Below are 14,551 nucleotides of genomic sequence, written 5' to 3' on the forward strand. Positions count from 1 at the left end.
TGTTAGCCTACCAACCAGGACCCCTAGGTCATGGGGTTAACCTCTTAAGGATCTGACCCTTTTTTTCAATTTTTGCCTAAAATGACATACCCAAATCTAACTGCCTGTAGCTCAGGACCTGAAGCAAATAATACCATTTGAAAGGAAACACTTTAAAGTTTGTGGAAATGTGAAATGATTGTAGGAGAATATAACACATTAGATCTGGTAAAAGATAATACAAACAAAAAAACATGTGTTTTCAATATTATTATTTTTTCATCATCTTTGAAATGCAAGAGAAAGGCCGCAATGTCTGCCCAAATGTGGCGAATTGGTCAATGAATACATTTTCAAGTACATAACTATAGAGAACATACAAAAATGATATGGTAATACAAAATGTAAGTTTACACACTCCCAGGAATGTCATACATGATGGATCATTAGCTTATAACTTTCACACATCTAGATGGCCGGGCGGGGTGGGTGTGGAGCCAGAGACAGCAAGGGTTCAAACTGTAGAACCCAGTTCCTACATTTGAGTATAAAAATTGATTTTATCAACCAAAACTATGCTACATTTTATCTCTAGGACCCTCAGGATGACAAATCAGAGCAAGATTACTGAATGTAAGTACATTATTTACCTTCAGAGGTGAATGTATCAAACCAGTTGCCGTGATAAGTTTTTTGTTGTTGTGCACTCTCCTCAAACAATAGCATGGTATTTTTTCACTGTAATAGCTACTGTAAATTGGACAGTGCAGTTAGATTAACAAGAATTTAAGCTTTCTGCCCATGTAAAACATGTCTATGTCCTGGAAAGTTTGCTGTTACTTACAACAGTCATGCTAATCACATTAGTGCACATTAGCTCAACCGTCCCGTATACGGGACACCGATCCCGTAGAGGTTAAGCGGCATAGCTATAGTTGGCCATGTTTAGCTAGACATTAATCAATATATTAGTCTACCTAGACTACTAATAGGTTTGTAGTAAGCTTTCAGACACTTTTAAAATATTTTCAAAAGTTGTAACCATCTACTATGTCAAGGTCAAGCCCTTTTAAGACCTTGAGCAACTTAATCTCAAAACAATTTCAGTAGTCACAGAAACTTGACTCAATCTTGTGCCTGTAGGCCATTTTATGTTTTCTGGTTGAACAGGTGTATGGGGTTTCCAATGATGCTTTGGAAATCAAATCACTTATGCATGTTTAATTTATTTATTCAGTGACTGTTGCAAGGGATAGGAGATTAAAAGCCCCTACTTCAACATTAAGTTTCTAGTACAGTTTTTGGAGGGCTAATTAGTAGGCCTAGGCTATAATTTAGACTGAGCACTCAGGCTTTATAATCCTGTTCAGACGTCTTGGAATACCTGATGTTCAAATGCCGACTCTTCTACCTCCCGAGGGCGTTTTCAGCGGTTATCGTGACTGTTGTAGACATTCCACCACAGAACAAGAAAAATAACAAACTCGCACTTAACGAACTGTACAAGGCTATAAACAAGCAAGAAAACCTACATACAGAGGCTGCTTTTTCTGGTGGAGTAAAGCTTAATGCATGAAATATCAGTGCAGAAGCAACGTATCCGTCAATTTGCTATGCTCTGCTAATTGCTGTGAGCAAAACTGTGATTCTCAGTTTGATCACATGCGCATCCTTTCCAAATTGCAAAGATGTCATAACCCGCGCACTTCAGCAGAGACACTTATTTCGTGCTGAACGGTTCTGGAAGCTCAGGAGTTGATAGGCCTAATTGAAAGTTTTGCAAGCCAGACCTACATAAAAACTTGGAGAAGAGTTTGTTAAATTTCATATTATACTTCAAATCGTTAAAACTACAATTTTCTGAGGTAAGAATGTTATTCCATCGTTTTTATCAGCCTTCAAGACATTTTTGCTTATTTGCCTAGGCAAGGCTACCTAGTTGGTCAATCTTGAGGCAGATTGAGTCATTATCCCAGGCTACAGCAAGGTGTTAGTGGTAGCCTATGTTGGCATATAGTTTTATATACAGTGAGCTCCATAATTCACTGGACAGTGACAATTTTTTTGTTATTTTGGTTCTGTACTCTAGCACTTTGAGTTTGAAAGGATACAATGACAATGAGGGTGAAGTGCAGACTATTAGCTTTAATTTGAGGGTATTTTCATACATATCGGATGAACCGTTTAGGAATTATAGAAGCTTTTGTATATGCCCCCCCATTTTCGGGCATAAAAAAACATTGGACAGTTTAACATAATGTAGAATAAAGTCATCATTGTTAATATTTGGTCGCATATCCTTTGCATGCAATGACTGCTTGAAGTCAGCGATGCATCGCCATCACTAGACGCTGGGTATCTTCCCTGGTGATGCTCTGCCAGGCCTGTACTGCAGCCATCTTCTGTTCCTGCTTGTTTCGGGAACTCCGGTGATTGACTCGGCCAGTCAAGGATTTTCCACTTTTTGGCCATCAAAAACCCATTTGTTGCTCTAGCAGTATGTTTAGGGTCATTTTCTTGTTGCATGATGAAGTGCCGTCCAATGAGTTTGGAGGCATTTGGTTTTATCTGAGCAGATAAAATATTTCTGTAGACTTCAGAATTAATTGTTCTACTTCTGTCTGCAGTCACATCATCGATGAAGACAAGTGAGCCTGTTCCACTGACAGCCATACAGGCCCAAGCCGTAACACCTCCTCCAACATGTTTCATGGATGAGGTGGTATGCTTTGGATCATGGGCATTTCTTTTTTTTCTCCACACTTTTGTCTTTCCATCACTCTGGTACATGTTAATCTTTGTCTCATCTGTCCACAATACTTTTTTCCAGAACTCTTGGGGCTCTTTTATGTGCTTTTTAGCAAACTGTAATCTCGCCTTTCTGTTCTTCAGGCTTATCAGTGGTTTGCATCTTGTAGTGTACCCTCTGTAGTCCTGCTGGTGTAGTCTTCTACGTATGGTAGACTTTGACACATCTACACCTGCATCCAGGAGAGTGTTTTTGATCTGTTGGGCTGTTGTCAGGGGTTTTTTCTTCACCATAGAGAGTATTCTCCGGTCATCCACTACAGTGGTCTTCCTCGGTCTACCGGGTCTTTTGACATTATTGAGTTCACCGGTTGTTTTTTTCTTGTTAATGATGAACCAAACTGTTGACTTGGGCATGGCCAGGGTTTTTGCAATGTTCCTGAATGATTGATTTTCATTTCTGAGCCTTATGACGGCCAACTTCATTTGCATCGACACTGCTGTCTTCCTCATGTTGTCACACCCCAACAACAACCTCCAAAGGCAATAGCAAAGTCTAGAATCATTACTATTCATCAACAGCTCTCTTACATTCACTAACGACACAAATGAATACACCTGCCTAACGACACACATCTGTGAAGCCAATTTAACAAATACTTAGTAGTACCTTAAAATGGGGGGACCATGTACAAAAGGTGCTGTCATTTCTAAACGGTTCATCCGATATGTATGAAAATACCCTCAAATTAAAGCTGACAGTCTGCACTTCACCCTCATTGTATCCTTTCAAACTCAAAGTGCTAGAGTACAGAACCAAAATAACAAAACAATGGTCACTGTCCAATGAATTATGGAGCTCACTGTATATATATAATTGACAGTAATTCTATCCAAAGCTCTGCTTACTTGATCTCATTCCAAGCATATACATGCCTTGTCTTTCAATATTCTCCTTTACATTTGATATTCTGAGCAGAATTGCTTTCTGTGGTCATGTTTCTGGTCAATACCACTAGGCTGTGGCTTAATATTTGATCATACTAAAACATTGATGTAAGGATGGATGACCTCTGGTTTATGTAAATATTTATTGAGTTCCTTACTGTTGCTTAAATTAATTAAATAATTGTTTGAAATTGTTTCATCATTACAGCACTGCTGAACAGTTCATTCCCTAATCATGACTCCCATTGTTCACTGTCATCTTCCTTGGGTATGGTCAGCACCCATTGAAGGGATAACTAGATTTCCATGCTAGGAGCATAGAACAGCCGTTGGCATTGTGGCACCCTAGCAGCTGACATTACCATGTAAACAGGATGCTAGATTCAAGATAAGGAAGTCATTATGAAACAGATGTGGGAAAGACTTCTTGGGGCATTCTGCTTTGCCCCCTGTGTCCCTATGAGGTGTTTGCCTGACAGTCACTAAGGTAATTCACTCTTTCTACATATTCTGTTTCACAGGATTGGTGAAAAGGACATGTCGTACACAAATAATCATTACATTGAGGTGAGCTGGGAAATATATAAAAACAATAACCAGGGGTTAAACCTTTGATTCCAAAATTGTCCTCTCGGCTCTCCTCCTTTCTCCAGGCCAACGCTGTGAAACGGGTGGCTCGTCTGCCGCTCTTCGACTCCGCCCTGAAATCTGTTGTTTCAGTTTACACGGATGTGAAGGGCCGTTACCCGCTCCTGGGTGTGGTGGGTGGCGTGGCTGAGATTGGGGTGCGTAATGTGTCCCAGGCTGCCATTCTCCGCGCCACCCCCCTCCTACTTAGTCTGGAGCCCCAGAGTGAGTCCACTGAATACTGAAAACTCTACTGATTGATTCTACCCTATTGCCTTATAACTCTCATCTGCCATCAAATATAAAATGTAAATAACTTTAACATGGATGCCACCGCTGCCACCAAATAACTCTAACTTTTGGATCTCATCCCTCACCATTGCTTCCCTCCTCCATATTGCAGTTGAGGTTGTCAATAACTATGCTTGTATGGGCTTGGACCAGCTGGAAAAGAACTTTCCCGTCCTGCACCAGTCTACAGAGGAGGTGGGTGTCTCCTCTCTTTGTCTCTGCTCTGTCTGGCCCAGTGGGTGATGATACAGTGTGTGAGCCTGACTGACTGGTGTGTCATCGTAGACACATCCTGCTTGTTCCAGCATGTTGAATTGACCTTTCACACAACTTTATAGTCTATTAGATGCATTACCAGAGTTTCATTCGTTTTGGCATTGACATTGAGTTTTAATGGCGGTAGACTATGTTGGAGGTTACTGCTACTGATCATTAATCATGTTGGATGGATTCCATTTATAATATCCTACTATTGCTCTGACTGATTATTCTTCCTTTTTCTAAATTCCAAACTGCTCCTCTCCCTTTCTTTCTGCCTTATCATTAGATTAGAGGCTGCTGCCTATATACATAGATTAGAAATCACTGGCCGCTTTAATAAATGGAACACTAGTCACTTTAATAATGTTTACATATCTTGCATTACTCATCTCATATGTATATACTGTATTCTATACTATTCTACTGTATCTTAGTCTATGCCGCTCTGACATTGCTCGTCCATATATTTATTTATATATTCTTAATTCCATTGCTTTACTTAGATTTGTGTGTATTGGGTATATGTTATAAAATTGTTAGATATTGCTTGTTAGATATTACTACACTGTTGGAGCTAAAAACACAAGCATTTCGCTACAGCCGCAATAACATCCGCTAAACACGTGTATGTGACCAATACCATTTGATTTGATTTGATTATCATCTACAACTATTCTACCACTCCCACCTCCCCCTTTTTCTTCACTCTCTATCTTTCACTTCTTTCATTATCTCAACACCCTGCTACCTCTTTATCACCCTATTCCCTGCAACCCTCCTCTCCTCCACACCCCCCCCATCCTCCCCACAGGTATTGGGTCACCTGAAGGATGCCTTCTTCTTGACCCTGGATGACGTGCAGCTGCGTGTGAATGATGAGCTGGACGGGATGCAGGAGCGCTGGGACAAGCTGACCGATGCCACCTGGTACTACCTCCTGGCTCTGCAGGAGTCACAGCTGGGTCAGATGGCCACCTCAGGCCTGGACGACATCCTCACACGCTCAGAGGAGGCCATGGCCAAGTACATGCCCCTGACGTCTACACTGCGTGAGTTTGGGTGGAGGGTAGTGGAGGGGCTAGTGCACTTTACACAGTCTTTGCCGAATGGTGGGTTGGGAGGCTGTCTTTCCACTGAAGTGTATTCATGAATGCTTTATGAGGTCTTTGGTCTAAAGTCAGGTTACAGTATACAGTGTACACCACAATCGGCATCGTCATCATATTGCTGCTTCCTGAACTTTACCACAGGGGGGCGTTAATGCTCTTCAAGTGTTTGATAATGTCCCAACTAATTTTCTTTGAGGCTGTTCTAATACACAATGATATCCATAATAACAGATTAGAGAATAAAAACGTATTTTCAAATCTTTCTATTGTGTTGTTTTGTAAATATTTTAATCATAGGAAAAAATATAAGAAATAACTCATTAAAATAGAGTAGAATTGATATCCTGCTGTCTGGAAAGGAGATCAAATCAACATGAAAACGGTATTGGTGTGATGCACTGTCTTGGTAACATTGCAGTACAATATCAAATCTCGCCCTCATATCCTCACTTGAAATATAAAGTGTGCTTGAAAATTAAATTTATTTTCATCATTCATAAACTTGTAAACAATCAAGCATGTTTTTAGATGATGGTGTTTAATTGTAGTGTGCACAGACTGTGTTGATCAGACAGTGTGTCACACTGATGATGCTCTGTGTGTGGGGGATGAGGTGTTTGGAAGGGGTGATAGGAGTTGTGATGTCTGTGTGAAAGAAATGACACAGCCTACCGTGCAAATACAACCAACTACAAGTAACCCACTGGGCACAGACGTCAATTCAACGTCATTTCACATTGGTTCAACGTAATTTCATTGAAATGACGTGGAAACAATGTTGATTCAGCCAGTGTGTACCCAGTGGGAAGTACAGTGGCTTCCGAAAGTATTCACCCCCCTTGGCATTTTTCCTAGTGTGTTGCCTTACAACCTGGAATTAAAATGGATTTTTTGGGGGTTTGTATCATTTCATTTACACAACATGCCTACCACTTTGAAGATGCAAAATATTTTTTTGGGTGAAACAAACAAGAAATAATACAAAAAAAACCTGAGTGTGCATAACTATTCACCCCAAAGTCAATACTTTGTAGAGCCACCTTTTGCAGCAATTACAGCTGCAAGTCTCTTGGGGTATGTCTCTATAAGCTTGGCACATCTAGCCACTGGGATTTTTGCCCATTCTTCAAGGCAAAACTGCTCCAGCTCCTTCAAGTTGGATGGGTTCCGCAGGTGTACAGCAATCTTTAAGTCATACCACAGATTGTCAATTGGATTGAGGTCTGTGCTTTGACTAGGCCATTCCAAGACATTTAAATGTTTCCCTTAAACCACTCGAGTGTTGCTTTAGCAGTATGCTTAGGGTCATTGTCCTGCTGGAAGGTGTACCTCCGTCCCAGTCTCAAATCTCTGGAAGACTGAAACAGGTTTCCCTCAAGAATTTCCCTGTATTTAGTGCCATCATCATGAAAATCTCCCCACAGCATGATGCTGCCACCACCATGCTTCACTGTGGGGATCGTGTTCTCGGGGTGATGAGAGGTGTTGGGTTTGCGCCAGACATAGCGTTTTCCTTGATGGCCAAAAAGCTACATTTTAGACTCATCTGACCAGAGTACCTTCTTCCATATGTTTGGGGAGTCTCCCACATGCCTTTTGGTGAACACCAAATGTGTTTGCTTATTTTTTTCTTTAAGCAATGGCTTTTTTCTGGCCACTCTTCCGTAAAGCCCAGCTCTGTGGAGTGTATGGCTTAAAGTGGTCCTATGGACAGATACTCTAATCTCCGCTGTGGAGCTTTGCAACTCCTTCAGGGTTATCTTTGGTCTCTTTGTTGCCTCGCTGATTAATGCCCTCCTTGCCTGGTCCGTGAGTTTTGGTGGGCGGCCCACTCTTGGCAGGTTTGTTGTGGTGCCATATTCTTTAAATTTTTTAATAATGGATTTAATGGTGCTCCGTGGGATGTTCAAAGTTCCGATTTTTTTTTATAACCCAACCCTGATCTGTACTTCTCCACAACTTTGTCCCTGACCTGTTTGGAGAGCTCCTTGGTCTTCATGGTGCTGCTTGCTTGGTGGTGCCCCTTGCTTAGTGGTGTTGCAGAATCTGGGGCCTTTCAGAACAGGTGTATATATACTGAGATCATGTGACAGATCATGTGACACTTAGATTGCACACAGGTGGACTTTATTTAACTAATTATGTGACTTCTGAAGGTAATTGGTTGCACCAGATCTTATTTAAGGGCTTCATAGCAAAGGGGGTGAATACATATGCACACACCACTTTTCCGATATTTATTTCTTATAATTTTTTGAAACAGTTATCTTTTTCATTTCACTTCACCAATTTGGACTATTTTGTGTATGTCCAGCACATGAAATCCAAATAAAAATCCATTTAAATTACAGGTTGTAATGCAACAAAATAGGAAAAACGCGAAGGGGGATGAATACTTTTGCAAGGCACTGTTTATAACCCTAACACCTCGCTCTGTCTATATGGCTATGTCCAGTCTGCTTACTACAGTTACGAGGGCAAGTTTTGACAACAAAGACACATCTTTCTCTTGAGTTGACCTTTGGCTTGCCTCTGTGTGTTCCCCAGGCCTAGAGTGGGAGAGGAGGATGCAGCAGTATGAGGATGAAGATGGGGAGGATGAGCCTGGGTTGTGGACGCGGTTCCGAGGCCTCCTGCTCTATCTGAGCCTGCAGCTGTACCACCGCCTGCTGAAGCTCAGAAACAGGCTGGAGTGGGCCATGGGGATGCTACAGGATGCTGCCGACAGGGTGAGAAATACCTAGAACCCTCTCTATGGCTGTGTCCCTAAAACTAACCTTTGTCTGCTTTCGTCCCCTGTGGACTCAACTACAGGCCTCTTGCTTTTCACTTATCACGTCCTAGCCCAGGTCAATCTGCTCTCTCCTCTTCGTATTTTCACACACTCTCACTCTCATTCGTTTGAACCACCCATCCTTTGCCACCCTCCGTGTCTCACTCCCCTGTGTTTTTTTACACCTTTCTCTTCTCGTTTTCCTCCACACACCCATCTGTTCCTCATTTTTGTCAGACCTCTCATCCATCATGATAAACTATACCGCCTCCTCTTTACTCAATCAAGGTACAGCACAAAATCAAACAAGGTATTAAATAAATTTAGATGTACAGTTATAATAGTCTAACATTCAGACAATATATAATAATTTATACTAAAAGTGTAACGTAATGATAATAACAATGTAATAATAAAATAACGAAACAACAGAATAACTTTAAATGGATGAATAAAACAGAGCATTTTCAAATCACTTGATGCTAGGTCCTTCGGGAGGCTCTCTAACCACCACAACACCCTCTGCTGTCTCTGTCTGCCTTTATTGGGTTTGGCGTAAATAGAAGCAGGCTACGTGCCCAGAGACATGGTCAGTGCACTCTGTGAAGGCTCCAGGGCACTCCCTGCATTTCCTGTCTACATGGGCAGAGGGCTGGGGCTCAGTGTTACCCTTACCCGGGCACGGAGTTCTGAGCACGGAGAACCATCATTAAGATGTACCAGACTCAAACCTCCTGGGGGTATAGCAGACTCTATGGTTTGAGAGAGAGAGAGAGAGAGAGAGAGAGAGAGAGAGAGAGAGAGAGAGAGAGAGAGAGAGAGAGAGAGAGAGAGAGAGAGAGAGAGAGAGAGAGAGAGAGAGAGAGAGAGAGAGAGAGAGAGAGAGAGAGAGAGAGAGAGAGAGAGAGAGAGAGAGAGAGAGAGAGAGAGAGAGAGAGAGAGAGAGAGAGACGACAAAATTAGAATAGAGGGCTTCATAGATCACATAAAACGTTTTTGTTATCCTTGTTATCTTTTGAGGAATTGATTTGGAGCATGCACAGGGAAAGGGATGGAAAGGGACATCAAATCTGCAACAAAAATGTCCACAAGAGACATATAGTACATCAACATGAAAAGCATGATGACGATGGCACCACTGCCAACAGAATGAACAACTTGAAAGGCACAGTGAGAATGGTCCCTGTGGGATTTGGCCTACGTGAGGTTTTGAGCCTACCACTGCCCCTGCAGCACACACTCAGACAGACAAACACACAGAGAGATGAGGAGATATGAGAGCTGGGGGGCAAGACTTTGATGGACCGATAAAACACAGACAGTAAACATACACATCTCTCTGAAAGCAAGAGTTGTGGAAACTAACAAAAAACAGTATGGTGGCATGTTTAGGAATTAATTCATTGTGAGGCTTGCTGTTGTTATGAAGCTTAAACTGGGTTTAGGTCAGTTGAAATTGGGGGGTATATTCAATAACAGGGTCACTATATGGGTCACCGCAAGGAGGCTTTTAGGAAAGAGGATGAACATTGAGAAGAATAACTACTAGATATTTTTTTTTGGTTTACGGTTCTATGAACTCAAATTGGGTTTATAGTGAAGCTGTCGAGGTAGTTACTGAATAGAAAAACATAAAAGACTAAACAGTAACACCATGAAATTGTTTTCCTTTCTTTTTTACAGACAATTGTAATAAACCACATCAAATTTGTAAGGATTAGAATTTTACAGTTCAGTAAAGTGTCAAAGCAATTTGAAATGAAAAACCCCAACCTTACAACTATAGGGTTTCCAGCAGCCTCTTTGCTTGAACCTCTTGTAATGTGCTGTGAAGGAACGACCTTAGTCCCCATTTTCCCCACACTTTGGTTCAGGGGTAATTGGTGCTAAATGACCCTAACTGCTGCTGCAGGCTGCTGGCTGGAGAGAGAGGAGAATAGGCTGGTGCTGAGAGCCCACCAATGAGGGTCGGCCTCATCAGACAAACACCCTCATTAACGCTCCTGCACTCTCTCCCATAGATACTGAGGCACTGGGACAGAAACAAGTGTTTGTGAGAGAGCGTTTGTGTGTGTGTGTGGTGTCCTCAGATGTCCTACATCGATGAAATTTGCAGCGGGTACCATGCTGCATTGTTATGTTTGCCCTGAGTCTGTCCCCTGTCTACTTTGGGCCAGTGTCCTGTCCCCTCACCAGAATCATTGGTTTGTTTTCACACAGCAGGAACAGAAGGGTCTCTTAGTGGACCCAAAAACCTCTCCCACCTCTTTTTGTCTACCCCACCAAAACTGTGGAACTTTTGGCCTAGTTCCAGAGACTTGGTAAAACGTGTTTGCCTATATGGAGCCGTTGATCCACACCACAAGCTCACATGTAAAAGCCTGGAGGATGGTGTGATTTGATCTGCTTCTAGTTCCACGTGACTGCTGCGGTAAACAAGATACGCTGCCAGGCATTTTTGTGATATGTTAGATCTTATAATAAAGAAGAGAACAGACATATAAAGAATGAGGCATTTCAACAATGGTCATATTCAAGTGTCCTCCAGATCAGATGATATCCTCTTGGCAGTGGATAGACATTGGTTGTTTTTTATGGGTTAATGACTAGTTTTACAGTAGCTGTCAGTTTGTCATGTTTGTTTTTTCAACTTCACAAATAGTGGTGAGAAATCACTTTAAAGGGTCCTTCAAAAATGTCCCCAAAAACAGATGAAATTCATACAACTGCCATTATACGTCTGTAAGTCACATTGTCTAAGCCGCTTCAGCTAAGTGCCTTATCATTGCATCATCAGATGGGCCTGAGCAGGCTGCTGGAGGTTGTGGGCTCTGTGCTCCAGAGGCTGCAGCTGCTGTACGTGTCCCAGGTGTTGCGTCTGGAGGCCCTGAGGAGGCTGGCCCTGGACCAGCTGAAGGCCCAGGCCCGGGTCCTGGCTGAACTGGGGCCCGTCAAGCAGCTGCTGGTACTGCCTAATCAGGTGCAGCTGGTGGTGGCTGACCTACAGGAGCTGGGCAAGATCCTACTGCAGCTGCTGGTCAACAGCACCCCGCTCTACAACATGGTGAGCATTCTAGATTATAGTTGCACCCTTCCTTACTAGCTTACTTAACCTTCCTCTTTGAATCATCTCCCCTCGTCTAATCTCTCCCTTATTTGCCCTTATATGTCTCTCTTGTATGTCTTAATCCCCTGTGTACCCCCACCTTTTATCTCTTTCTCTCTCTATCTCTGTCTCAGCTCCAGCAGCCCAGTGATCAGGAGGTGGAGGACTTCCTCAACCAGCAGGATTTCATGTCCTCTAACACCACTCACTGCAGTTCTGCCAACAGCCTCTTTCTCAAGGCCATGGACGGCCGCCCACACAAACGCAAGAGCTCGTATGCCCGCTCCCAAAGGGGCTCATCCAGTGCCGGCAACTCCCCGGCCTCCAGTCCAGGCTCAGCCAACCCGCCCAACGGCCACCGTGGCAGCCAGAAGCAGGATGACCAGACTCTCTCTCTGGAGCTCAAGAACCTGGATCTCCCTTCCACCATCGCTGTGCGCTGTCGCTCTTCGGTGTGCAGGGGTTCATCCAGCGGCACCAATCTCCCAGACCCCAGCCCAGTCCCCGACCCATCCCCGGCCAACCCAGCCAATGGCAATGACCAGCCCCTCTCTCGCCGGGGCAGCCAGAAGCCTGATGACCAGCCTCTCTCTGTAGTGCTGGACAGCACTCTGCGTCGGCGCTCCTCAGCCATCGAGTTCCTCTTAGCCCCCATCATTCAGTACCTGATCCCTGAGACACCCTCAGATGAGACTGTTATGCCTGAGGTGGAGACCACCGAGTTCCATGCAGACACAAGAGACGAAAGCCCATCCAGACGCCAGAGCCTGTCTGCCCGCTACCGCTGGAGCTCGTCCAGTGCCGTTGCACCCGAGGTGGAGACCACTGAGGACCTGAGCCCTGAGCAAGTCTCAGATGAGGCCATTGCACTCGAGGTAGAGCACACTGAGTACTACTCAGACGCAGACACAAGAGACGAGAGCCCATCCAGACGCAAGAGCCTGTCTGCCCGCTCCCGCAGAAGCTCATCAAGTGCTGACAACTCATCCAACGTCCACCAGGGCAGCCAGATATGGAACGAGCAGCCTCTCTCTGTGGAGTTCAACATCCTGGAGGTCTCTTCTACCAGTGCTTTGCGTCGCCGCTCCTCGGCTGACAAGGTCCTCCTTGGCCCCATCCTCCAGTACCTGAGCTCTGAGACATCCTCAGACAAGACCATTATACCCGAGGTGGAGACCACAGAGAAGAACGCAGACGGAAGAGACGAGAGACCACCCAGACGCCAGAGCCTGTCTGCCTGTTCCCGCAGAAGCTCATTAAGTGCTGTCAACCCAGACAACCAGCCTCTGTCTCACCGGGGCAGCCAGAAGCAGGATGACAAGCCTCTCTCTCTGGAACTGGACCCCCTGGAGCTCCCTTCTACAAGCACCATGCGTCGCCCCTCCTCGGCTGCCGAGGTCCTCCTAGGTTCCATCCTCCAGTACCTGAGCTCTGAGCCACCCTCAGATGAGCACGTTATACCCGAAGTGAAGACCACCGAGAACCACACAGAAGCCAGAGACGAGAGCCCACCCAGACGCAAGAGCCTGTCTGACCGCTCCCGCTGGAGCTCATCCTGTGCCGTTGCACCAGAGGTGGAGACCACTGAGGACCTGAGCCCTGAGCAAGTCTCAGATGAGGCCGTTGTACTCGAGGTGGAGAGCACTGAGTACTACTCAGACGCAAGAGACGAGAGTCCATCCAGACGCAAGAGCCTGTCTGCCCGCTCCCACAGAAGCTCATCAAGTGCTGACAACCCATCCAACGTCCACCAGGGCAGCCAGATGTGGAACGACCAGCCTCTCTCTGTGGAGTTCAACATCCTGGAGGTCTCTTCTACCAGTGCTTTGCGCGGCCGCTCCTCAGCTGCTGAGGTCCTCCTTGGCCCCATCCTCCAGTACCTGAGCTCTGAGCCATCCTCAGACGAGACCGTTATACCCGAGGTGGAGACCACAGAGAAGAATGCAGATGCAAGAGACAAGAGCCCACCCAGACGCCAGAGCCTGTCTCCCCGCTCCCGCAGGAGCTCGTCCAGTGCTGTTGTGCCTGAGGTGGAGATTACTGAGTACTACTTTGACGAAGGAGACGGCAGCCCACTCAGACGCAAGAGCCTGTCAACCCGCTCCCGCAGGAGCTCATCCAGTGGAGGCAACGCCCCAGCCCCCGGGATATCCCTGGACAACCCACACCATGTCAGGCGGGGCAGCCAGATGCAGGACAGCCTGGAGGAGTTGGACACCCTGGCCCTCCCCTCTACCAGCGCTGTGCGTCGCCACTCCTGGGCTGTCGAGGTCCTCCTAGACCCCATCCTGCAGTACCTGAACCCTATGCACTCAGAAGAGGCCGATATAGAAGAGGCCGAAATACACGTGGTGGAGACCACAGAGCACTAAGAAGTCATCAGTGTCCTAGAAGTTGCCCCCCTTTGCAGGCCCAGGTGCCTCCTAGGGGGGCCATCGTTCAGATAGGTCCATGGGAATACAAATGTGTCAATGTATGTTACTGAAAGATTCAGGCGCTCTATTTCATGTACAGACGCCAACCCAAATTTGTTTTGGTTTCCTAACTGAGCATCATGTAACATTATACACCTTGTACCCCATTATATATTAGACCTCTAACTATTCTTAAATTATGTGCTAACCTGATGTCGCATTCTGTTTTCTGTTACACTAAGTAGTCGTGAGAAACAAAGCTTGTCATGATTAAAGGTAAAAATCTGGATTGATT

The 14,551-nt window shown here is 44.9% G+C and overlaps 1 protein-coding gene across 1 annotated transcript; it reads left to right on the top strand.

The window, feature by feature from the left end:
- The first annotated feature begins 1,717 nt into the window (after nucleotides 1-1,717).
- On the top strand, nucleotides 1,718-14,517 carry LOC121570088. Its single transcript, XM_041881565.2, has 8 exons — nucleotides 1,718-1,844; nucleotides 4,197-4,242; nucleotides 4,329-4,527; nucleotides 4,706-4,788; nucleotides 5,666-5,903; nucleotides 8,511-8,692; nucleotides 11,534-11,800; nucleotides 11,977-14,517. Exons 2-8 carry the CDS (start codon nucleotides 4,213-4,215, stop codon nucleotides 14,212-14,214), a joined length of 3,237 nt encoding a protein of 1,078 aa, XP_041737499.1. The 5' UTR covers nucleotides 1,718-1,844; nucleotides 4,197-4,212; the 3' UTR covers nucleotides 14,215-14,517.
- Nucleotides 14,518-14,551: the final 34 nt, after the last annotated feature.

The sequence above is a fragment of the Coregonus clupeaformis genome, chromosome 28, assembly GCF_020615455.1.
Source record: "Coregonus clupeaformis isolate EN_2021a chromosome 28, ASM2061545v1, whole genome shotgun sequence".
Lineage (NCBI taxonomy): Eukaryota > Metazoa > Chordata > Actinopteri > Salmoniformes > Salmonidae > Coregonus > Coregonus clupeaformis.